General features: G+C 38.6%; 2 protein-coding genes, 1 long non-coding RNA gene and 1 pseudogene across 3 annotated transcripts in view; 1 reads left to right on the plus strand and 3 right to left on the minus strand.

Annotated features, from left to right (window-relative positions):
• Nucleotides 1-7,118: 7,118 nt before the first annotated feature.
• Nucleotides 7,119-13,761, minus strand: LOC138168184 (uncharacterized). Its single transcript, XR_011170048.1, has 2 exons — nucleotides 13,619-13,761; nucleotides 7,119-7,443 (listed from the first exon to the last, which is right to left on the minus strand). It is a non-coding gene; the product is annotated as an uncharacterized lncRNA (long non-coding RNA).
• Nucleotides 11,770-12,886, plus strand: LOC138168200 (zinc finger protein ZFP2-like). The gene has a single exon (XM_069097235.1). The coding sequence runs from the start codon at nucleotides 11,770-11,772 to the stop codon at nucleotides 12,586-12,588; it is 819 nt and encodes a 272-aa protein (XP_068953336.1). The 3' UTR covers nucleotides 12,589-12,886.
• A 396-nt stretch (nucleotides 13,762-14,157) lies between the features above and the next one.
• LOC138168174 (zinc finger protein 397-like) lies at nucleotides 14,158-21,977 on the minus strand (annotated as a pseudogene).
• Nucleotides 21,978-23,179: 1,202 nt separating this feature from the next.
• The window catches only part of LOC138168216 (zinc finger protein ZFP2-like), a 4,747-nt gene continuing 3,102 nt past the window's right edge, over nucleotides 23,180-24,824 (minus strand). The window contains 1 exon segment of the mRNA XM_069097248.1: nucleotides 23,180-23,200. Coding sequence (XP_068953349.1) covers nucleotides 23,180-23,200 — 21 coding nt within the window.

Below are 24,824 nucleotides of genomic sequence, written 5' to 3' on the forward strand. Positions count from 1 at the left end.
GGTAGGCCATCTGACCTCTCTGACCTCCTGGCTCAGACCTACCTGGCACTGTAAGCACAACATTGGATTTCTAGGAGACACTTATCTCAACTGAAATGGGTGTTTCCTCTAACTGGGGGGGACAAGCAGGAGGGGGAGTTCAAGGCAGAGCTTGCCTAGAATGGTAGGCCACGGTCAGAGAAGAGGCTCCTGACCCTCCGTGGGCAAAGCTCTTTCTGGGAGGGTCTGAGAGGCCCCAGGATCATCTTCTTCCTCCCTTCAATACTCAGGCCCCTGCCTTCCTGTCTTCTCCTATTCCTGGTCTGTAACAGCAGCAATGCCATAGCCATGGGAATGACCTCTCTTCTGCCTCCCCTTCTGCTAGTTCACCAGCTTCCACCCAAGTCTCAAATTCTACCTCGGCCAAAATACAAAAGGCTGGTTCCAGTTGAGATCCCCTCCTCCCTCATCTGTCCATTAGCTCTCATTCTCCCTCCTTTCAACTTTTGGACTGAGATTGTTGTGCTTCTTAGTCGAAAGACTGCCCACAATAAAAGTTTGACAGTAGAGTGACCCAAAGGACCAGGCGCTGTATTTTGACATTTTGGCTGCAAATGAAACTGCTTTTGTCCTAAACTAAGTTATAATATGGTGTCATTTAATGTCACGTGTGTTCTCCTCTTAGGATATTTGTGGTGTTGAACCCTTTAGAGGTAGATTGTGCCTTAATGAAAATTTCAGATGACCTTAACTCTTCCTCCTCCACAAATTCTTTTTTTAAGTAAATTTCTTTATTTTTAGTTTTAAGCATTCATTTCCATAAGTTTTAAATTTTCTCCACCTCCCTTCCTTCCTCCCTCCCCAAGAGGGCTTGCATTGTGATATAGGCTCAATATATACCCATTCATATTCAACATGTTTTCTTATTAGTCATGTTGTATAGAAGACTTGAACTGATTGGGAGGAACCATGAGAAAGAGAAAACAAAACAAAAATAACATGCTTCAATCCGCATTCAGACTCCATACATATTTTTTCCTCTGGAAGTGAATGGCATTTTTCATCCAAAGTCTTTTGGTCTTTGCATTGCTGAGAAGAGCTAAGTGTATCAAAGTCAGTCATCTCACACTGTAGTTCTTACTGTGTCCAATATTCTCCTGGTTCTGTTAACTTCACTCAGGATCAGTTCATCTAAGTCTTTCCAGGTTTTTCTGAAGTCCACCTGCTCAGCATTTCTTATAGCACAATAATATTCCATTACTTTCATCTTGTTCAGCCATTCCCCAATTGATGGGCATCCCCTCAGTTTTCAGTTTTTTGGCCACCACAAACAGCGCTGCTATAAATATTTTTGTCCACGTGGGTCCTTTTCCCATTTGTCTGATATGTTGGGGATACAGCCCTAGAAGAGGTATTGCTGAGTCAAATGGTATGCACATTTGTATAGCCCTTTGGGCATAGTTCCAAATTACTCTCTAGAATGGTTGGATCAGTTCACAACTCCACCAACAATGAATCAGTGTTCCAATTTTCCCACATCTTCTCCAGGATTTATAATTTTCTTGTTTTGTCACATTAGGCAAACTGTTAGGTATGATGTGGTACCTGAGAGTTGTTTTGATTTGCATTTCTCTAATCAATAGTGATTTAGAGCATTTTTTCATGTGACTGTAAGTAGTTTTTTTTCTTTTTGCAGGGAGAAAGGGCAGTTGGGGTTAAGTGACTTGCCCAGGGTCACACAGCTAGCAAGTGTTAAGTGTCTGAGGACAGATTTGAACTCAGGTCCTCCTGACTCCAGGGTGGGTGCTCTATTCACTGTGCCACCTAGCCACCCCTGTAGGTAGTTTTAATATCTGAAAACTGCATGTTCATATCCTTTGACCATTTATCAACTGGGGAATGACTTGAAAATCTTGCAAATTTGAATCAGTTCTCCATATATTTTAGAAATGGGGTCCTTATCAGAAAATCTTATTGTAAAAATTGTTTCCCATCTTCCTGCTTTCCTCCTAATCTTGGTTGCATGGCTTTTGTTTGTGTAAAACTTTTCAATTTAATGTAATCAGAATTACCCATTTTGTATTTCATAATGTGTTCTATCTCTTGTTTGCTCATAAATTGCTCCATTCTCCATCAATCTGGGAAGTAAACTATTCTTTGCTCTCCTAATTTGCTTATAGTATCAGCCCTTATATCTAAGTCATGTACCAATTTGGAATTTTTTTTGGTATATGTTGTAAGATGTTGGTCTGTGCCCAGTTTCTGCTTAACTATTTTCCAGTTTCCCCAAAATTTTTTCCAAATACTAAGTTCTTATCCCTGAAGCTAGAGTCTTTATCAAACAGTAAATTACTATAGTCATTGACCACTTTGTCTTGTGTAGCTAACCTGTTCCACTTATCTGCAACTCTATTTCTTATTCATTACCAAGTAGTTTTGAAGATTGCTGCTTTAAGATTCCAGTTTAAGATCTGGTATGACTAGGCCACCTTTCCTCATTAATTCCCTTGATATTCTGGACCTTTTGTTCTTCTACATGAATTTTGTTCTTTTTTTTCCCTAGCTCTATGAAATAATATTTGGTAGTTTGATTGGTATGGCACTGAATAAATAAATTCATTTATGTCGAATTGTCATTTTTATCATATTAGCTCGGCCTACCCATGAACAACTGACATTTTTTCTAATTATCTAAATCTGATTTTATTTGTGTGAAAAGTATTTTGTTATTGTTTTCATACAGTTTCTGGGTTTGTTTTGGCAGGTAGACTCCCAAATATTTTATAATGTCTCCCGTAACTTTAAATGGGATTTCGCTTTCCATCTTTTGATGTTGGTCTTTCTTAGTAATATATAAAAATGCCGATGATTCTATGGGTTTATTTTCTATCCTGCAACTTTGCTAAAGTTGTTTATCATTTCAAGTAGATTTTTTACTTAATTCTCTAGGATGCTCTAAGTATATCATCAAATCACCTGCAAAGGGTGATATCTTTGTTTCTTCTTTGAGTTTTCTCATTCCTCCAATTTCTTTTTCTTCTCTTACTGCTAAAGCTAACTTTTGGAGTACTGGCATACAGTTGGACAAAATACTTCCTAATTATTGTTTTGATTTTCTCTTCACTAGTGGTTAATTCACCCTTTTCAGTTTTGATACTGGTAAGTTGGTTTTTTCCCTTCTTTTAAATCAAATTAACCAAGTGTTCTTCTATTTTCTTGGTTTTTCCATAAAACCCATTCTTAGTTTTGTTTACTAGTTCAATGGGTTTTTTCATTTTAATTTTCTTAATTTTTTTTTTTGGTGGCAGTTGGGGTTAAGTGACTTGCACTAGGTCATACGGCTAGTGAGTGTTAAGTGTCTGAGGCTGGATTTGAACTCAGGTCCTCCTGACTCCAGGGCTGGTGTTCTATTCACTGTGCCACCTCACCTCTCTATTAATTTTATTTTAAGTATTTCTAACTGTTTTAGTTGCATGCCCAATTCATTGACTTCCTCTTTCTCTATTTTATTCATATAAGCATTTAGATATATAAAACTTCTAAGAAGTACTTTCACTGTATCCCTTAAGGTTTGATTTTTGGGGGAGTTTTTTTTGCTTTTTGGAGGGGGAAGGGAAAGGCGTTTGGGATTAAGTGACTTGCCCAAGGTCACAGGGCTAGTAAGTGTTAAGTGTCCTCGGCTTCTTTTGAACTCAGGTCCTCCTGATTCCAAGGCCAGTGCTCTACTGACTTCACCATCTAGCCACCCCTATCCCTTAAGTTTTGCTATGTTGTCTCATTATTGTCATTCTCTTGTATGAAGCTAGTGACTGTTTCTATGCTTTGTTGTTTGACCCATTCATTCTTCAGGGTTAGATTATTTCCATTTAATTTTTAGTCTCTTTCCATGGACCTTTATTACATATAATTTTTATTCCATCATGAACTGTGGAAGGATACATTTTATATTTCTGCCTTTCGTCATTGGATTGTGAGGTTTTTATGCCCTGGTACATAGTCTGTTTTTCTGTAGGTGCCATGTACTGCTGAGAAAAAGTATATTCCTTTGTGTCCCTATTCAGTACTCTCCAGAGGTCTACCATATCTAATTTGTCTAAAATTCTATTCACCTCCTTAACTTTGCTGTTTATTTTATGGTTAGATATATCTACTTCTGAGAGGGGGATCTTGAGGTCCCCTACTAATACAGTTTTGCTCTCTATTCACTCCTATAACTCCTTTATCTTCTCCTCTAAGAATCTAGATGCTATACCATTTGGTGTGTATATGTTTAGTAATGATATTCCTTCACTGTCTATGGTGCCTTTTAACAGAATGGAGTTTCCTTCCTTATCTCTTTTAATTAGATCTATTTTTGCTTTTGCTTAGTTTGAGATCAGGATTGCTACCACAACTTTTTTTTTTAACCTCAACGGAAGTATAATATATTCTACTCCAGCCTTTTACCTTTACCCTGTGTGCATCCTTCTGATTCAAATGTGTTTCTTGTAAATGACATATTGTAGGATTATGTTTTTTAATTGATTCTGCTATCCCCTTCCATTTTATGGGAGAGTTCATACTATTCACATTCACAGTTATGATTACTATTTGAGTCTTTATCTCCTTCCTATCCTCCCCCCACCCTTTTATGCTTTTCTTTCTCCTTTCTCCCTTTCCCTCCTCACTAGAGTTTTGCTTTTCACTACCATGTCCCTCAGTCTGCCCTCCCTTCTATCAGCCCCCTCCCTTTTCTTTCCCTTTTCCCTTGCTACTTGGACCATTCCCTGAACCTGGTGGAACAATCCTTCCTGTTCATCTTCCAGACTGTGTTGGGCTGGAAATCTGCCTCACTCTGTCTCCTTGTTCTAGAATTTGTTCAGTCACTTGTTAGAGGTATTTGGAGGGTTTGTGGGGAGAGCTCAGGCAATTCTCTGCTTTCACTCCACCATCCTGGCTCTGCCCTCCTCCACAGATTCTTAGGCCTCACTGATGGAGCACTTGCCTTTTCCCTAGTTCCACTAGGCTAGGCATTGGATAGGAAGACATTTTTTCCAGCCTTTCTTAGCCCATCAGGATTCTCATTTCAAATAGAAAATGCTTTTCTCAATATTGCATTGGGCCCTTAATGCCTTTTTCAAGCATTGGCTCTGATGCTCAAAAAGGTGATATGAGCTGTAGGCAAAGCCCTTCTCTGGGCTTCAGCTTCCTCTTCCAAGTTGATGAGGGTTGGACTAGATGAATTCTGGAGTCTCTCTTTCAGCTCTAAATCATGTGACCTTTGATGGTTTAGGAGCTGGTGACATTCCAGGATGTGGCTGTGGACTTCACCGAGGAGGAGTGGGGCCTCTTGGACCCTTCTCAGAAAGAGCTGTACAAGGAGGTCACGCTGGAGAATGTCCATAATCTGCTGTCCCTGTGTAAGGACCATTTTCTTTCTTTTCTTGGTGTTAACTGTCAGGCCCAAATGAGCACAAGTGACAGAGAATGGATCCATGCTCTGTTGTGTCTCAGCCTCCAAAACTACATTAAGTGCACAGTTATCTGTGTACACAATTCTCCATCCACTTTGTGCTTTCAGCATTTTCAAGTAAAATAACTTGCCATCAGTCAGGTAGCTGGAGCTAAACATCTGAGTCCATTCACAGAGGAAGGAAGGAAAGTTAAAAAAATGACTCCTACTTCAGAGAGAAATTTCCAATGGTCACAAGCCCAAAAAGAGTCTTTGGAAGAACTTCAAAAGCACTTCAAAAATCAAATGAATGAGTGACGAGAAAATTAAGGGGAAAAAATCAGAGCAGCCCAGGAAATCAAGAAAATTATGAGAAGAAAGTCAGCTCATTACAAAAATATTCAAGGGTCAGCTAGGTGGCGCAGTGAGTAAAGCACTGGCCCCAGAGTCGGGAGGACCCGAGTTCGGTTGCGGCCTCAGACACTTAACACCCACACAAAAAAAACTAGCCCTGTAACCTTGGGCAAGTTACTTAACTCCGATTGCCCTCCAAAAGGAAAAAAAAAAACATTCAAAAACTTAAGAAAGAAAATAAGTTCTTAAAAACTAGAATTCAGGAAGGGGAAGCTTAAAAGGGAAGGGTACCTTAAAAGGCACCCAGAAAAGTAAAAACCAAAAGAATGAAAAAGTAGAAGAGAATGTGAACCATCTCATTAGAAAAAAATGATATAGAGAATAGATACAATGTAAGAATTGTTACACTACATGAAATGTATGTTTAAAAAAAGAGTCTAGGTATAATATTTCAAGACATTATTAAGGAAAACTGCCTTGAAGTTCTTGAGCAAGAGGAAACGTAGAAATAGAAATAAAACTCAGCATTCACCTCTGAAAGAGATACCAAAACTCATAGGAACATTATAGCTATGTTTCAAAGCTCCAAAATTAAGGAAAAAATTCTAGAAACCACAAGAAAATAACAGTGTAAATACTGTGGAACTATAATCAAGGTAACACAAGCTTCTACATTAGAAGACATTGGGACATTATATTTCATAGAACTAGGGAGCTACGGTTGTGAACAAAAATAATTCACTCAGTAAAGCTGAGTATATTCCTGAATGAAAAAAAAAGGAATATCTGATGAATTAAAAGACTTTTAGGTATTTATGAATTCAAGAATGTGGAAATTTACACTGGAAAACGGGATGTGGAAGATTCAGGAGAAAAATAAGGTAAACATTAAAGACCAGTTATAAGGAACCTCAATGAGGTCAAACTGTTTACTTTTTGCACATGAAAATATTATTGGTACCCTTAAGAATGCCATCATTATTGAGTAGGTTGAAAAAAAAGCTTAAGTGAGTTGAATACGGTGGGTTTATTCTCAAAAATAAAACTGGGTAGGGAGAGGTAAAATGGAGCAGTTATTACACACAAGTTCTGAAAGGAAGAAGTGAGACAGAGGAAGGAGATGGGAGTGGAGCTGTGGTAGGGCTCGAACCTCATTATCATGGAATTAACAGGAAAAAACAATATCTAAATCATCTTTTAGAAAAAGCAATTGAACTGGCCACAAATGTGCTTGCTTAGAATAAAGCAACAGGACCAGATGGATTTGCAACGGAATTCCACCAAACATGTAAAGATCAGCTAATTCCAGCATTAAATAAATGACGTGAAAAAAACAGGCAAAGAAGGGGGATCCACTAAACTCCTTTTATGAAATAAATGATATTGATAGTCACATCATGAAGAATCAAAAAGACAAGATTATAGTCTAATTTATTCAATGTTTAGGGATGCCAAAATCCCAAATAAAATACTAGCTAGGAGATTACCACTATTTATTGCAAAAAAAACACTTGAAAGTATAGGGAAAAGGAATTTTTCCTTAAGTTGATAAAAAGCACTTACTTAAAACCATCAGCAGCAATTATTTGTAATGGGGAGAAGTTAGTTAGCAACCATCCCAGTAAGATCGACAAGGATGACCATTGTCCCCAGTATTATTCAGTATTGGACTGGAAATCCTAGAAGAGCAATAACAAAAGAAACAGAAGAAATCAGGGAATGAAGTAATAAAACTATCTCCTTTGGTAGACATTATGATGATATCCATGGAGAATCCCATACTCAACTAAAAAGTTAGTTGAAACAATTAGTTATTTTAGCAAAGTAGGAGGATATAATGTAAACTTGTATAAATCCTGAGTATTCTGATATATCACCAACAAAACCTTGTAAGAAGAGCTAGTAAGAGGTAACCTATTTCAAATAAGTCTAGATCAGGGGAAGGGAATCTGTGACCTTGAGGCCATATGTAGCCCTAGATCTACGTCCTCAAGTGTGGCCCTTTCACTGAATCCAAATATCACAGAACAAATCCCCTTAATAAAAGAATTTATTATGTCATACTTGAACTCAGTCAAAAGGCAACACCCAAGGATCTAGAAAGTCATGTGAACTAGAGGCCACAGATTCCCCACCCCTACTCTGGACAGTATCAAATTCCTGGGAGTACACCTGCTAGAACAAATTACATGGACACCTATAAATAGAAAAAAGATTTTATACAAATCAAAGCAGGTTTAAATAACTGGAGAAATGTGAGGTTTTTTTTTTTCAGTATGCAAGACCAATATAATAAAAATGACAATTTTATCTAAAGTAATTTATACCTTCAATTCCATCCCAATGAAATTACCCAAACCTTATTTTGCTGAGTGAGTTAGAAAAAATAATTTTAAAATTTAATTTGGAAGAACAAAAGGCCAAGCATATGAAAGGAACCAATGAAATATAATGTAAAGGAAAGAACCTTAGCAAAACCTGATCTTAAATTGTAGTATAAGGTAGTAATTTTCAAAACTCTCTACTACTGCTTAAGAAGATTTTGGAATAAGAACTCATTATTTGACAAAAATTGTTGGGAAAACTGGAAAGAAATGTGACAGAAATTAGGCATATGGGGTGGCTAGATGGTGCAGTGAACAGAGCACCAGCCCTGGAGTCAGGAGGACCTGAGTTCAGATCTGACATCAGACACTTAACACTAGCCATGTGACCTTGGGCAAGTCACTTAACCCCAGTTGCCCTGCCTTCCCCCTCCAAAAAGAAAAAAAAATAAGTCATAGACCAAACATTTTACATTTTGTGAAGATAATGTCAAAATGGATACATGACCTCAAGTTAAAAAGACAAAACAAGAAAATTTGAAGATCAGGGAACATGTTACTTATTAGTCTTATAGGAGAGGTGAACAATTTATGAACAAACAAGAGACCTGGAAGAGAATGAGGTGTGACATGGACAATTTTAGTTACATTAAATTAAAATGGTTTTGTACAAATAGGAGTGATATAACTAAGATCAGAAACAAAGCAGAAAATTTGGGGTAGGGGGAATGGAGTTTTGTATGAGGTTTCTCAGATAGAGGTCTCATATCTCAAATATACAAAGAACTTTGTATAATCTATTAGGTATTATTCATTTCCTTATTGACAACTGGTCAAAGATTCAGATAGGCAGTTTTCCAGTGGAGAAATCCAAATAATTTAAAATCATATAAAAAACCCTCTAAATCATTATTGAGTAGAGAAATACAAACTAAAACAATCCTGAGATATCATTTTACACTGATCAGGTTAGCTAAAATGAATGAAATGGAAAGTGACATTTTGGAGGGATTCTTGAAAATTTAGGGTACTAAATCATTGTTGGTGGAATTGTGAACTGATCGAACCATTTTGGAGAGCAGTCTGGAATTATGCCCAAAGACTTCTTAAGCTGCCTATAACTATTGACCCAGCAATGCTACTACTAGGTGCATTTCCAAAGATGATTAGGAAAAAACATGAATGTATTTGTAGCAGCTCTTTTTGTGGTGGCAAAGGACTGGATACCCTTCAAGTGGGGAATGAATGACCAAGTTGTAGTAGATAATTGTGATGAAGAACTACTGTGCCAGAAAAAATGATGAGCTTGATGACTGTAGAAAAAACATGGATAGAAGTGCACAAAAGAATGCAGAAGGAAAGGAGCAGAATCAAGAGAATGTTTTATACAGCAACAGCAAAATATTTTTAAAACATCTTTGAGTGAATAAGCCATTTGACTGTTATAAACACCCCAAAATCCAAAGGATATATGAAGGAAGATGCTGTCTGCTTCCAAAGAAAGAACTGATGAACAGAAGTAGGTTTCGAATGATTTTATATATGTATACATGTTTGTATCCCATGGTAATTATCTCTAGGGCCAAAGAAGGAGGGAAGGGAAAAAAAGTAAAAGAAAGAAATTTAACTGAGTGTTATTATAGGAATAGGAAGTGGTACATAATTGGTTTGCTGTTTCATGTGCAGTCATCTTTTTTATATTATGGAAATGCTTATTTTATTATATGAGTTAATAAAATAGAGAAATTTTAAAGAAAATCTAATGATAGCTAAAAAAAACTATGTGGTGCTGGCTAAGAGAAAGGGAAATAAATGAGTAGAACAGAATAATGTTGTGTTTGAAAAATGTCAAGACAAATTTTTGTGATAAGAATCCCTGATTTGGTATAAATTGGAGGGAAAGCTGCAAAGTAGTGTCAGAAATCAGGCAGAGACCAATATCCTACCAGAATAAGGTCTAAATGGATACATGATGTAGATATAATGGGAGACAAAGGTATTAGAAGAGCATGAGGGAACATATAATTATTCAGATTTATGAAGAGGTAAACAATGTGTGGATAAGCAAGAGATAGCGTGTGCGGTGCAAAATGAATAACTTTCCATTACGTTAAGGTACAAAGATTTTATACAAATACAGCCAATGTTGCCAAGATCAGAAGGAAAGCAGAAAATTGGAGGAAAATTTACGGACAGTTTCTCAAATAAAGGCCTCTTATGTCTAATATATAAAGAACTTGGTCAAATCTAAAAGAATATGAGTCATTCCCCAACTCTAAATGGTCAAAGGCTAGGAACAGGCAGCTTCTGCTGAAGAAATCAAAACTATATACATTCATATGAGAAAATGCTCAAAATCATTATTTATTACCAAAATGCTGATTCAAACAACCTTGAGGTAACATCTCATAGTCGTCGGGCTACAATGATAGAAGGAGAAAGGCACAGATTTTGGAGGGGATATGGAAGATCTGGGACACTAATTCACTGTTGGCAGAACTATGAACTGAGTCAAATGTTTAGCAGAACAGCCCAAAGAGTTATTAAACTGTCTGACCCTTGATTCAGTAATACTATCCTTAGGGCTGTTTTACAAGATGATTAAGGAAAAGAGAAAAATTAGATGTTCTGAAATACTTACAGTAGTTCTTTTTGTTAGCAAGAAAGATAAATTGTGGGGCTGCCCATTACTTGGGGAATGGCTTGAGAAGGATGGGAGTACAACCTGAGGTTGATGGTCAGTAGCTTCAGTAGTGGTTGAAGATGATCTCTTGAGAATGCTATGGAAGTGTTCAGTCCAACTATTCAGGATCATGTCCATGTGGCTCCATAAGCCCTAAGTAGATGAGGTACCCCATAAATGGATAGGTCTTTGGCCCTCAAATAGCCTTCATGTGTCTGGTCTATCTCCACTTGTCCTGATCTCTATCTGGCCCCAGCCCCAGATGGCTCGATAGGAGAAAATTGGTGACACAGCCTTCTATCCTTTAAATGCAATTCAACTGTAAGTAACGGCCTCATCTTCCTGATGTCATGGTCCTCTTCCAGAAGTAAGGACAAACCACAATGACGCAACCTTAAAGCCAATTGACTCTGACCCTCATTTATTGAGCAACACTAGGTCCCTACCCCCAAACTATGTGGTGTTTTTGGAGAAGGAGAGGGGTTGGGGGCTGATGTCTCAGAGTAAATGTAAACAGCAAATGTTTCTCCTTATATTTGTTTATGTGTGTATCTTTCTCTATATATGTTTTGTTTTGTTTTGTTTTTTCAGATGCAGAGACCAGGTTTGAGGGAAATGAAATAACTAGAAAGCTGAGAAATTTTGTGGAAGACTGTGACCAGCAAAGATTCATGAGTGATGGTCCCTGGAACTTCATTTTGAGAGAAATTCATGACTTTATTGTCAAAGTAGATAAAAATCCAAAGAATGACTGGGAGTTTGATGAAATTGGAAAGAGATTGAGACAGTCTTCCATCCTAAATCACTGTAAGAATGTGACCTCAAGGAATGACTGTGTTCCCTTTAGTGAATATAGCAAATGGTTTACTGAAGAGGTAAAGATTTTTCAGTCCCAGGGGAAGCTTCCTGAAATGCAAATGTATCTTGGCAATCCATGGAATATGGCCTGGAGCTGGAGTTCAGTCCTCTTCAGACTTCAAAAAAGAGATACTGGAGAAATGCCTTCTGTAATTAATAAAGGTGGGAAGGCCTTTACTTATCAGCAAATTCCCATTAAAAAGGAGCCTGAGGAATGTAATGAATGGGAAGTACAAGGAATGCACACTGGAGGGAAGCCTTATGAATGTAATCAATGTGGAAAGACTTGCATACAGAAGGGCCATCTTGCTGCACACCAAGAAATCCACAGTGGAGCAAAGCCTTATGAATGTAATCAGTGTGGAAAGGCTTTCAGATGGAACAGCTATCTCACCACACATCAGCAAATCCACACTTTAGAGAAGCCTTATAGATGTAATCAGTGTGGAAAGGCTTTCTCATGGACCTCCTCCCTCATTAGACATCAGAGAATCCACATTGGAGAGAAACCTTTTGAATGTAATGAATGTGCAAAGACCTTCACAGAGAACTCCAGGCTTACAGCACATCAGAGCATCCACACTTCAGAGAAGCCTTATGAATGTAATCAATGCAGAAAGACTTTCACACTGAAGGATCATCTTGCTGCACATCAAAAAGTTCACACAGGAGAGAAACCTTACAGATGTAATCAGTGTGGAAAGGCTTTCCCATGTAGCTACTCTCTCAGCAGACATCAGAGAATCGACTCTGAAGAGAAACCTTTTAAATGTAATCAATGTGGAAGGACTTTCACAGAGAGAACCACTCTTGTTGCACACCACAGAGTCCACACTGGAGAGAAGCCTTTTAGATGTAATCAGTGTGGAAAGGCTTTCAGATCAAACTCCAACCTTTCTGGACATCAGAGGATGCACACTGGACAGAAACCTTATGGAAAAGAGCTCCAGCCTTGCTAAACATCAGAAAAATCACATTGTGAAGTAACCCTAGGAACTTCATTTATTATATGTTAGGGCAGGATATAGGTATTGCTTTCATGTGACAATAATCCTTAACAGTGTTGGTCCAAATTCCTGCAGTAGTCATTAACCTTTCCATATATTCATTATAGTTGTTGGAGGCAAAATTCACCACATGCACAAAAGTCCTCAACTTTATCCAAACAACTATCTGATAGGTTTTCAGACTCCCCACTTGCTCTGGTCTGTAGGTAGGCTAGAGGAAGGGGGAGTATATCCGGCCACTGAAGGTGGACATCAGAGTAAAGCTTACAGTAAGAATTAAAAAGCTTTAATCCAGTGAGCCAACAGAAGGGATCAACGACCACAGAACATGTTGGGGAGGCCAGCTGGTGGCATGTTGGATAAGGCAAACAGCATGAATAGTACATTTTTGGTGAAAACAGAGCACTAGTTTATACCTAGTGAATAAATAGTTGGTTCAAAAATGTAACTAATATATGCTAATTATTAGCAGATAGAATTTCATGATTTTCTAAATGATCACAGATGAACCTCACTTCTTATTCAAAGTTTAACCCATAAGTTTCCTTACTTTGAATTGGAGGGATCCTAGGGCCTTAAACTGCAGCCTTACAGAGGCTCTAAACACTGTCAGCAGGGCTGGGGAGATCTTTTATAAAGTTCTAAGATGAGAGAAAAATAGTTCCACACATTTTCAGAAGATGTTACCTTGAAAATCAGTCGTCCTATCACCCGTGACATTTTGGTAGTCACAATCACATCTAATGGCATCAGAAACCCCAGGTAGAGTATGGAGAAAGTACAGTCAATTAAAGGGGTGGCCATAGTTCATTTCTCCAGCATTTACCACATACAAGGTTTTTCTCCCTAGTTCTTAGAAATTGCTTCAAAGAATTGCATCTGGTTGTAAGGTCTTCCATCCAGCCTGCACTGGCCTCCCTCTTGCCTCCAGGGGCCATCCCACCTCCTCTCCAGGACTTGAATTTGCTACTTCAAAGCTCACCCTGGAAGACGCTGTCGCTGCCCTCGTCGTTGACGGGTGCTCCACATCGTGCCAAGCTCGCTTTGCAGGAGATCGTGCCCACGTGTCGTCTTCCCTTCTGTTGCTGGGCACCCCAGACGTCAGGGCACGTTGGTGGGTATGGGTCAGAACGACAGCTCTGTGAGGAAGGAGGCCCAGGGCAAGGGAGATGTTCTGACCCTCAGTACCCCTTTGAACATGGAATTGTCACTCCATGGTTCTTTCTCCAGATGTGGAGAGCATTTTCCAGGATGAGTCTATTGGAATTGTCTTGGATCATTGCATTCCTGAGAACAGCTAAGTGTAACAGAGTCAGTCATCACACACTGCTACTTTTACTATGTGCAGGGTTCTCCTGGCTGTGTTGCCTTCATTCAGCATCAGTTCATGCAAACCTTTCCATGTTTTTCTGAAGTCTGACTGCTCATTATTTCTTAGGGAATAATAGTATTCTATTATTTTTATATACCTCCACTTTTCCAGCTATTCCCCAACTGATAGTCATCCACGCAAAAGTAAAGGCAGTCAGAGTGGCTAGGTGGCACAGTGAATAGAGCATGGGCCCTGGAGTCAGGAGGACCTCAGTTCAAATGCAACCTCAGACACTTAACACAAATACTAGCCTTGTGACCCTGGGCAAGACACTTAACCCCAACTGCCCTCCAAAAAAACAAAAAAAGTAAAGGCGGAAGGGGCAGTTAGGTGGCTCAGCGAGTAAGAGCACCGGCCCCAGTGTCGGGATGACCTGGGATTGAATCCGGGCTCAGACACTTAGCACCCACCCAGAAACACCTGGCCTTGTAACCTTGAGCAAGTTACTTAACCGCCATTGCTTAAAAAAAAAAGTAAAGGCAGTCCTCAGCCTCCTGGACTTAAATCTTGCAATTGGAGACTGGTGGTCAGGGAAAGGCTGGGTGATTGAAAAAGATACTGGACTGGGGAGTGGCACCTTAGGGCAGAGACTGACACTCATCAAGCAGGTACTAGAGTATTTTTAGTATTGATTTTGGCTCTTAGCTGAACTGGAAAGGAAAGGGAGTTTGAGGATGAAAATGAAACACAAAGCAGGAATATACATTCTCCAACTGGTTTGTGGTCCTGGTGAGTGAAAAGTGGAAACTCAGACTATACTCTAAAGTCTAGTATGGTTCTTCATGGGAAGCAGGCACAAGTTTCCCTTCATGGGAAATCACATGATTACAAAGACTCAAAACTCATAGCAGTAGGGGGTCACCCCTCTCCTTAGTGACCTCTCAGCACTTAGGCCACATAAGGACAGAAGTGCTTTCTCAAATGTACATTGGCTGGTCTACTGTTTCCTTGTTCCTGTACTTGAGGTGGATCCCTACCTTTAGATTGTGCACCTGACTTCTAGCCAATGGAAGAAAAGGGTCAGGAGAGGGTTGCGGGAGAATTCTAAGTCAGGTCGTTATAACTTCACCATTTCCTTTTGTAAATTGCTTCTCCTCCCTGACCATTTGTCAGGAGGGTGGCTCTTTCTCAAGATCATAATCAACCGCTCTTTTCTGCTTCCTACCTTGAGAAGCTTCTGAGTATTATTTGGGTAAGGATCTCTGCTGCACACATTTTTGGGGTGTACACACTGGGAGCCCTGAAATGTTTGGGTAAAGGTAAGTTTGCCTAGAAAGAATTCAAGCACTCTCAATCAAAGAGGCAAGTTTTATTGTCATGCCCATAGGAGAAGCCTGGATTCTGTGGCAAAGGGTATTAAAGATTGATACTTATATGGGAAAGATGAACAGTAAAATAATCTGGATGGGCTTAAGGGTGGTAAATAGCCTAGGGTGGCCAAGTTGCAACAGGTTTGAGGTGGATCAGAGAACCACAGTGAAAGGCCTATTCAGTATCTAGGTGGGCTGTGCTGGACCAGATGCCTCAGGCAAAATGACAGGGACTGGGTTGTGTGGGAAAATTCAGAGATCATGTCCTATCACCCCATCTTTACCCCCTTGAACAAATGGGACGCAGAATTTTGTTGTAGTATTCTCAGTTTATGAAACTTTCCTACTGGTAAGGATGGGGTACAGGGTCTGGGAAACCCATTGAAATCTACCTTCCCACTTGATGAAGCCTTTTCCTGAGGAAATAAGCCTTTCATTATCGCTAGGCCCAAATCTCTTTTTTAAAAAAAATTTATGTATTTTTAGTTTACAACACCCCACTGTGCTTCGAGTTTCAAATTTTCTCCCCTTCTCTCTTCCCCCCCGTCATGGCAGCATGCAATCAAATACAGGATCTACAAATACCTTCACATGAAACAAACATTATTTAGGTTGTAAAGAAGGATTATACCCAATGGAATGAAACAGGAAACAAAACAAAAAGAAAAATAGCATGTAGTTTCTTTCAATCTGCATTCACACACTCATTCTTTCTCTGGATGTGGAGGTCTCTGCATCACGTTTCTTTTGGAGCTGTCTTATAACCTTACCTTGCTGAGAGGAACCCAGTCTATCAACGTCAGTCATCACACAAGTCTCCAGATTATTATGAAGTCCAGCTGCTCCTCATTTCTTATAGCAGAACAGTATTTCATTATGTTCATATACCACAACTCGTTCAGCCATTCCCCAATGGATGAGTATCGCCTTGATTTCCAATTCTTTGCCACCACATAAAGAGCTGCTATAAATATTTTTGTACATATGGATCCTCTTCCTACTTCTATCATCTCTTTGGGATACATCTCTAGAAGTGATATTGCTGGGTCAAAGGGTTTGCACTTATTTACAGCCCTTTGGGCATAGTTCCAGATTGTTCTCCAGAATGGTTGGATCAGTTCACAACTCCAACAATGCATTAGTGTCTCAATTTGTCCACATTTTCAACATTTTATTATTTTCCTTCTCTATCATATTAGCCAATCTGATAGGCTGGAGGTAGTGACTGACAGTTGTATTTACTTGAATTTTTCTAATCAATACTGATTTAGAGCATTTTTTGATATGATTATAGATGCCTTAATTTCTTCATCTGAAATCTGCCTGTTCATATCTTCTCACCTTTTATCAATTCAGGGAATGACTTGTGTTATTAAATATTTGACTAATTTCTCCACATATTTCAGAAGTCAGGCCTTTATCAGTAATTCTTATTTTAAAAATTATTTCCCATATTTCTATTTCCTCCAAATCTTGGTTGTGTTCCTTTGTTTCTGCAAAATCTTTTAAATTTAACACAATAAAAATTATCATTTTGCATTTTGTAATGTTCTCTATATCTTGTTTGGCTATAAATTCTCCCCTTCTCCCCCAATCTAATAGGCAATCTATTCCTTGATCTAGTAATTTGCTTATGATATAGGGACTCATAAGTTCTCTTGGTACCAGGTGTAAAATATTGGTCCGTTCTTACTTTCTGCCATACTAGTAATTTTCCACTTCTCCCAGCAGTTTTTGTCAAATAAGGAATTCTTATCCCAGAGATTAGAAAGGGTTTACCAAATATATGACTAGATTACTATAGTCACTTAATACTGTCTTGTGAATCTAATCTAGTCTGCTGTTCACTACTCAGTTTTTAGCCAGTACCAAATAGTTCTGATGATTGCTGCTTTCTTTTTTTCTTTCTTTTTTTTTTTTAAGCAATTGGGGTTAAGTAACTTGCTCAAGGTTACACGGCCAGTTATTTCTGTGTGTGGTGCTGAGTATCTGAGCCCGGGATTTGATCTCCAGGTCTTCTCAGCACTGGAGCCAGTGCTCTTACTCGCTGTGCTACCTGGCCGCCCCAGATTGCTGCTTTCTAATATAGTTTTAGATCTGGTATGGCTAGGTTAGGAAGACCTTCATAATTTTTTTCTATTAATTCTTTCAATATTCTTTACCTTAGTTTTTTATTTTAAACTTAATAAAAGAAATATACAAGGAAAGCAAAAGAAATGTATTACAGATATGACTAATAAAACAAATACAAAATAAGAAAATGGACAAAAAAGTATTATCATATGTAGAACACAATGTAAGAGAGAATTCAAAATCTACAGCAATACATTTCTATTTCAAGAGAACCCATATAGTAATACTAAACATTGTGTTCTGAGCCATCTGTCTTGTCTTTGCTTCCTTGTAATTTCCATTTGTTCTTTGCTGTACACTATTTACTTTGTTCTTTTTTCCCCTTCCTGGCTCCCTTCCCCCCAAAAGGCTACAGTTGACACTGGATATGTGTGTGTGTGCACAAATACATATTTATGTGTGCATATACAGAAATATGTGTAATTATATACATACATATCCCCCATTACCAACTTCTCCCTTCTACTTTCCCCCAACCCTTTCCCCTTATGCTGTTGTTTCTTTCTGAATTTAGAAGACTCTTATAGTATTCCAAATATATATTTTACTCCCTCTTTATCCCTTTCTTTTTGGAGGGGGGAAAGCAGGGCAATTGGAGTTAAGTGACTTGTCCAAGGTCACATGGCTAATAAGTGTTAAGTGTCTGAGGTTGGATTTTAACTCAGGTCTCCCTTACTCTGTAGCCAGTGCTCTATTCACAGTGCCCCCTACTCTCCCCTCTTTATCCCATTCTTGTTCATCTAGACATACTTCTATATGCCTCACTACACCCTCTTATTTGTTTATTACCTTCTAAATGTATATATTGTTCTCTTTACCCCAGCTCTGATATGAGAAGCATTCCCTGGAAAAATCCGTCCTTTCTCCTCCCTGCCCCCCTTTTATTTCTTCCTGAATGTAGAAGGCCCTTCTAGATATATATGCATTCTTCCATCTTTAATGCATTCTCAAAGAAAGTATGTTTCCAGAACCATCAACCCTGTTCCCCCATCTACTTCCTGTGTCAGCTCTTGCTCTCACACCTCATTTTATAAGATAACTACTTTTTGCCTTTTCATAAACAGTTTGCTTTTTAGAATCACATCATATGCAGGACTATTCAATTATTAATAACAATCTTGGACATCTGTTTGGCATTTCCTATATGAAGCAGAAATAGACTCTTCTTTTTGAGGCCATTGTAATTAGCCTTTGATGTGAACCTTATATTACTCCTGGATGTTGTATGTCACAGCTTCTATTAAGGTCAGGGTTTTTATGACAACAAAATACCGACAGTCTGGCAATTCATTAAATAGCCATTTTTACTTTGTTCAGGATTATGCTTAACTTGGCTGGGTACGGTATTTGTGGCCACAACCCCAGTACTTCTGTCTTCAATGTAAAGGATTCCAAGCCCTGCTGCAAGGGCTTGTGTGCTTCTAACTCTTCCTCCTCCACATCTGAATTATCTATTTTCTTGTTGTTTGTAATAGTTTCTCCTGGAGCTGGGGTTTTCAGAATTTGACTTAAGATATTCCTCTGGTTTTCCTAGTGGGTTCACATTCAGGTGCTGATGGTGCATTTTTCTATTTCTACTTTCTCATCTCCACCTAATGCTTCAGGACAATTTTCTTTTGTTTCTTTTACTATTGTATCAAGATCCATTTTTTGATCATAGCTTTCAGGAAGTCCAATTATTCTGATGTTTTCTCTTCTTGATCGGTTCTCCAGATCAGTTGTTTTTCTTATGAGATGTTTCACATTCTCCTATTTTATTCTCTATATTTTGTTTTATTATTTCTTAGTCTCTTATAACTTCTCTGGCTTCCCTTGCCCAATTCTAATTTTCAAGGAGTCATTTACTTCCTTAAGATCCTGGATGTTCTTTTCTGGTTGGGTGACTTTTTAAAGTAACCTTTAACAACCAGGGGGAAATTGCCTGGCATATGGCGAATACTGTAGAAATGAACCATTGCTACATTGTTAACTGACTAAGGCTGCCACACAGTGATATTGGGTGTTCAATGTCACTCGATGGGATTAAAAAACCATCAAAGGTAATAGGATGACTGATTTTGATTGTGCCATCCTTTGAAAATGCATTATGTTGAACTTTTTTTTCCTTGTTCTATATAACTTTTTAAAAAGCTGTTATGGCAGGTAACTTGATCTGAATGCTGTTAGATCATAAATGTATCTTATTATGGAATGTGACAAAATGTTTGAAAGGTTGATAATGGGGTATATTTTGTTCTAAATAAGAAAGTAATGATAATGATAAATGATTAACTGTTGGAAGAAAGGCATAGCAAAATGCTCTGAAGAAACATTTCTTTGTGACTTATTACTTGAACTGTGAAAAGATTTCCTCAGTCCTGCTGACACTGTTCCAAGATTCTATAGGGCTATAGTTTATGGAACCAGGACCTCTCCCAACCAAACATGGAAACTTAATGTGTTAAACTTTAAAAAGATAAGTTTGTTTCATCTGCCATCATTTAGAAAATCATGAAATGATATCTGTTAATTCTTAGCATAGAGTAAAATTCCATTTTTGAACCAACTGTTCACTGGGTGCAAAGTAGTGCTCACTATATGCTTGTAAGGTTCCAGACAAGTATACAGAATATATGAAAAGGCTACTGAATACTGCATGAATTTGAACCAACACCGTCAAGGATTATTATCACATGAACACAGTCATTATATCCTGCCCTAACATATGAGAAAAAAATGCTCTTAAGGCTTCTCCAAGTGTGAATTGTCTTAAGTAAAGCAAGGCTAGAGCTGAATCTGAAAACCTTTCCTCACTGATTACATTCATGATGCTTCTTTCCACGCTGGATTTTCTGATGTGCAGCAAGACTGGAGCTCTGTGTGAAAGCCTTCCCACATTGATTACATTCATAAGGCTTCACTCCACTGTGGACTTTCTGATGTGCAGCAAGATTGTCCCTACATGTAAAACCTTTTCCCACTGGTTACAGTCAGAAGGTCTCTCTCCAGTGTGGATTTTTTTGATGTGCAGCAAGTTGGCCTTTCTGTGTGAAAGCCTTTCTTCACTGATTAAATTTAAAAAGTCTCTCTCCTGTGGGGATTCTCTGACACGCAAAGAGATGGCCCTTCTGTATGAAGCCTTTCCCCACTGATTGATTACATTCTGTAAGTTTCCCTCAAATGTGCATTCTCTGAAAACCAATAAGGGGAGATCTGTAGGAGACAGCCTTCCCACATTCATTATGTTCATAAAATTTCTCTCCAGTATGAATCTTCTGCTATCTATCAAGATTTGAGTTCCAATCAAAATCCTTCCCCCACTGAGGACATGTATGACTTTTCATTCCAAGGTGAAATCTAGTCTGGCAAAGAAGAGTTGAGTGATGGGATGAGGATGCTTTACATTCACTACATTCATAGGGCTCCTTTCTAATGGGCATTTGCTAATAAGTAATGAGCGTGGGGTTCTGACTCAGGGGCTTCCCACCTTATTAATCACTGAAAGCATTTCTCCAGTACCACTTTTCTGATGTCTAATGAGTACTAAACTCCAGTTCAAGGTCATTTGCATTTCAGGAGACTTCTCATGGGATTGAAAAAGCTTTACTTCTTCCATAAAGGATTTCTTATATACACTGTCTGGAAGGCAGTCATTCCCTGAGGTAATTTTCTTATAGTGATTCAGGACAGGACACTGTCCAAATCTCTTTTCAATTTTATCAAATTCATAATCAGTCTTTTCATTTTGATCTACCTTGATGATAAAGTGATGGATTTCTCTCAAATTGATGTCCCAGGAACCACCACCCATGAATCTTTGCAAGTCCTACTCTTCTACAATAATTCCCAGCTACATAAAAAGATATACACACATAAGTAAATACAGCAGGAATGGTTACTGCAATGGTTACAACTTGGTCAGTCATTCCCCAACTAAAAGGTATCCAGTTCTTTGCCACCACAAAAAGACCTGCTATAAATATTTTAGAATATGTAAGTTTTTTACCTTTTCCCCTAATCATCTTGTGAACTACACCTAGTAGTGGTATTGCTGGGACAAATGGTATAGGCAGTTTAATAATTCTTTGGGCATAATTCCAGACTGTTCTCCAGAATGGTTGGATCAATTTACAATTTCACCAACAATGAATTAGTGTCCCATGTGTTCCACATCCCCTCCAACATTTGTCACATTCCCTTTCAATCATTTTAGCAAATATGACAGTTGTAAAAGGATATCTCAGGATTGCTTTACTTTGCATTTCTCTACTCAATAACAATTTAGGATATTTTTTCATATGACATAAATTGTTTGATTTCTCCATTGGAAAACTGCCTGAACATGTTGTTTGATCATTTCTCAATTGGAGAATGAATCATATTCTTAAAGATTTTTACAAAGATCTTTGTATATTTGAGACCTGAGAACTTTATCTGTTATATAATATAACTTTATATTTTATGTATAAAATCCCCCCTCGGGCAAAAAATTTTTTTTTCTACTTTCCTTCTGATCTTGATTACATTTCTTTCACTTGTACAAAGATTACTCACAAGCTGGATTCAGCTGAGTGGAATGGGGATGTTTCCAGCCAACTGAAGAAGCGCTCTCTATTCTCTTACTGCGGGATTGAGGTGACTCTGGGTATGACTGTCATGGTCAAAACATCTGCTACCATTGCTTTATGAACACCTGCAATTGTTCAAGGAATATATTCATTCATAGTGTGATTTAATTATAGGAAAACAAGATTAACTATGTGGGGAAAGGAGGGTGTAATGGGAATGTAAATTTTTAAGATCTTCCCTGCCCCTAGGCTAAAGTGCACCTGGAGCCTGGGGTGGGAGGCTTGTTTTTCAGTAGATACTTTTTGATTGGGCAGTGAGTCAATAAGGTTGTTACATTCTCTGAGCCAGGAGTAGGGTATATAAGCCTTGATGTGTAGCTTTGTTTTGGGGCTCACTTTGGGAAGCATTCTGTGATTTGATCAGATGAAACTCTGGGAAGCCATTGTTCAGAGTCCCCAGGCTTTGAAAAACCCAGATGTTGATTTGGTATGGATGTAATGGTTGGACAGTTTGGAAATCTGTCTACTTGATCTGTTTCTCTGTCTTGATTATTCTGTCTGTATATTCTGAAGTTGGGGGTGCTGACCTTTTCCCCCTGCTAGGTAAATGACACATATGTTTGACCAATTAAAGTAAACTTGTTAACCCATTTTTAGTTGCATTCCTTTATCAAAGCAGATCTAAGAACCTGTGTTGGCAGTGACCCTGGGGATGCTTGGGGGTGCTTGCTGCTACAGAGGGTTCCTTCATTCAGAAATAAATGTAATGTTTTATGAGGTGGGGTTGGAGATTGAGTTAATGCATAAAAGAAACACTGATGCTATTAATGAAAAATAAATTATTTCAAGATGATGCTAGAACTCAAGAAGTTCATGGGACTACAACCTATTTGTCATCATAATGCATTCATAATAATGCATTTGTAATCACACTCACTAATCTCCAATCTCAGAGATATGCCACAATCTACTCAGAGAGAATGCGATACAAGTGAAGGTCTGCATCTAAAAAAGCTCAGAGGACAATTTGAGCCCCAGTCTAAGACGGGATCCTCCTGGCTCAGTTTCCCCATTGTGTTCCTCTGAAAAGGAATGTTAGCCACCTAGCTATTCCTAAATCTGGCTATGAAGTGGGAGTGACATAGCACTGTTGGCATACTTGGTATAGTATTTTTCCAGCTTTATCTTTGTAAAGCAAATTTCTATAATCAGAGCAAATGGTCAGTAAAACGTGAACACAAAGCAAGTATGTGAAATCGTTCTGTTTTAACTTGAATATGTAGACATTCTATACCCTAAACAACTTGGTAAATTAGTATTCAGGTTGGTCATCTGCCTGTCAGCAGGGTCATGTGAATTTGTATCCCATAGCCTAAGGATGGGATAATAAAAAGCATGTTAAAGATCTGAGCTATTCAGGCTAAAATTTTATTCCTTTCCATGTCCTGAACAACTTAGTAATTGAGTATTGCTATTAATTGCTGAAACTGAATCAGAAACATTGTCAGTTTGGCTAGGGGAAGAGAATTTCAGTGTAATCAGTTTTCTTAGAGGGATGTAACCTCTAGAAAAATGGATATTTGGTCTAGTCATTATTTCAGCATGTCCCAATCATTTTGTTAGAACTGGAGTCACTCTCTAGCCAATGGTTGAAAACTCCTACCTGCAAAATGTTGTTACTTCTCAATAGCATGTGATCTTCCTAACAGAACTGGAAGCAGAATGGAAGTTTGGGGAAGTAAGACCAGATAAGCCTGTATATAAAGTGAGATTGATTCTAACTGGACTCTTACTTTGTTCTCCCTCATTCTAACATCACTTTCACTTCTCCCCATATTTGGGCCCTACATATTGAACTACCTTGTCAGACTGGCTTGTCAGACTTGTGTCTTCCAGACTGTAGGCCATCCATCTACAGTTGGCAGCAAACAGTGTGCCCATGTCTGCCCATCCTCCCCTGGACACAGCCTATGCTTGGCTTCAGTCAAACTCCTCAAATGTTGGGACCCCTCGAAGCAGGGACATCTCTGTGGCCCTTGTCAGGAAGAAGCAGTTTCAGAAGCCAAAGCATGTACCCCCAAAGATTTTGGGTACTGTTTGTTTGAGGGGGGAATGATGGACTGAGGGGACCTGGACCCTGAATTTCCCCATACATTTCAGGAAACCATTCCCAGAATTTTCAAATGCCTGCAAATCCCTGGTGTCTCACCCAAGGCATCTGCCCATCAAGGTCAGTCTAGATAATGAATAGGCTTCCACTGTGGCTCTGTCCCAGCCCACACCCGGGCCAGGCCAGGCTATTTACCACTCCTTAATCCCACCCCAATTTTTTCACAGTTCCTTTTTTTACATAAGTTATCAGTCTTTATCCCCTTAAGTGGCTGATTTATGAGGAATCTAGCCCTCTCCATTAGCATTACAATAAACCTTGCACACTTTGATTGAAAGAAGTGTTTGAATTCTTTCCAGGCAGCAGAGTCCTGTACAGGATTATCTGATCTTCCCCAAACTTACACTCTGATATTTCTGGGTACCTGCAACCTGTACCTGAGTCATCAGAATTAAAAACAACCCTAAACCACATTATGTGTGTGTATGTATGTATGTATATATATATATATATATATATAAATGTGTGTGTGTTTCTATGTATATAAAAAGTATTCCTTCTTTTGGCTTCATATTCTTCAGCAAACTTTGCCTCTCCTTCAAATCACCTAAGGAACAAAGAACAAAACCCACCCAATGCCTCACCCCACTCTCCAGCCCAGTGACAGCCCCATCTGCAGTTGTCCTGAACTACATCTCCCCACTGGACCCAGATGG

Source organism: Petaurus breviceps, unplaced genomic scaffold (assembly GCF_028583685.1).
Source record: "Petaurus breviceps papuanus isolate PSGF00001 unplaced genomic scaffold, PetGlider_PUasm1.0 355, whole genome shotgun sequence".
NCBI lineage: Eukaryota > Metazoa > Chordata > Mammalia > Diprotodontia > Petauridae > Petaurus > Petaurus breviceps.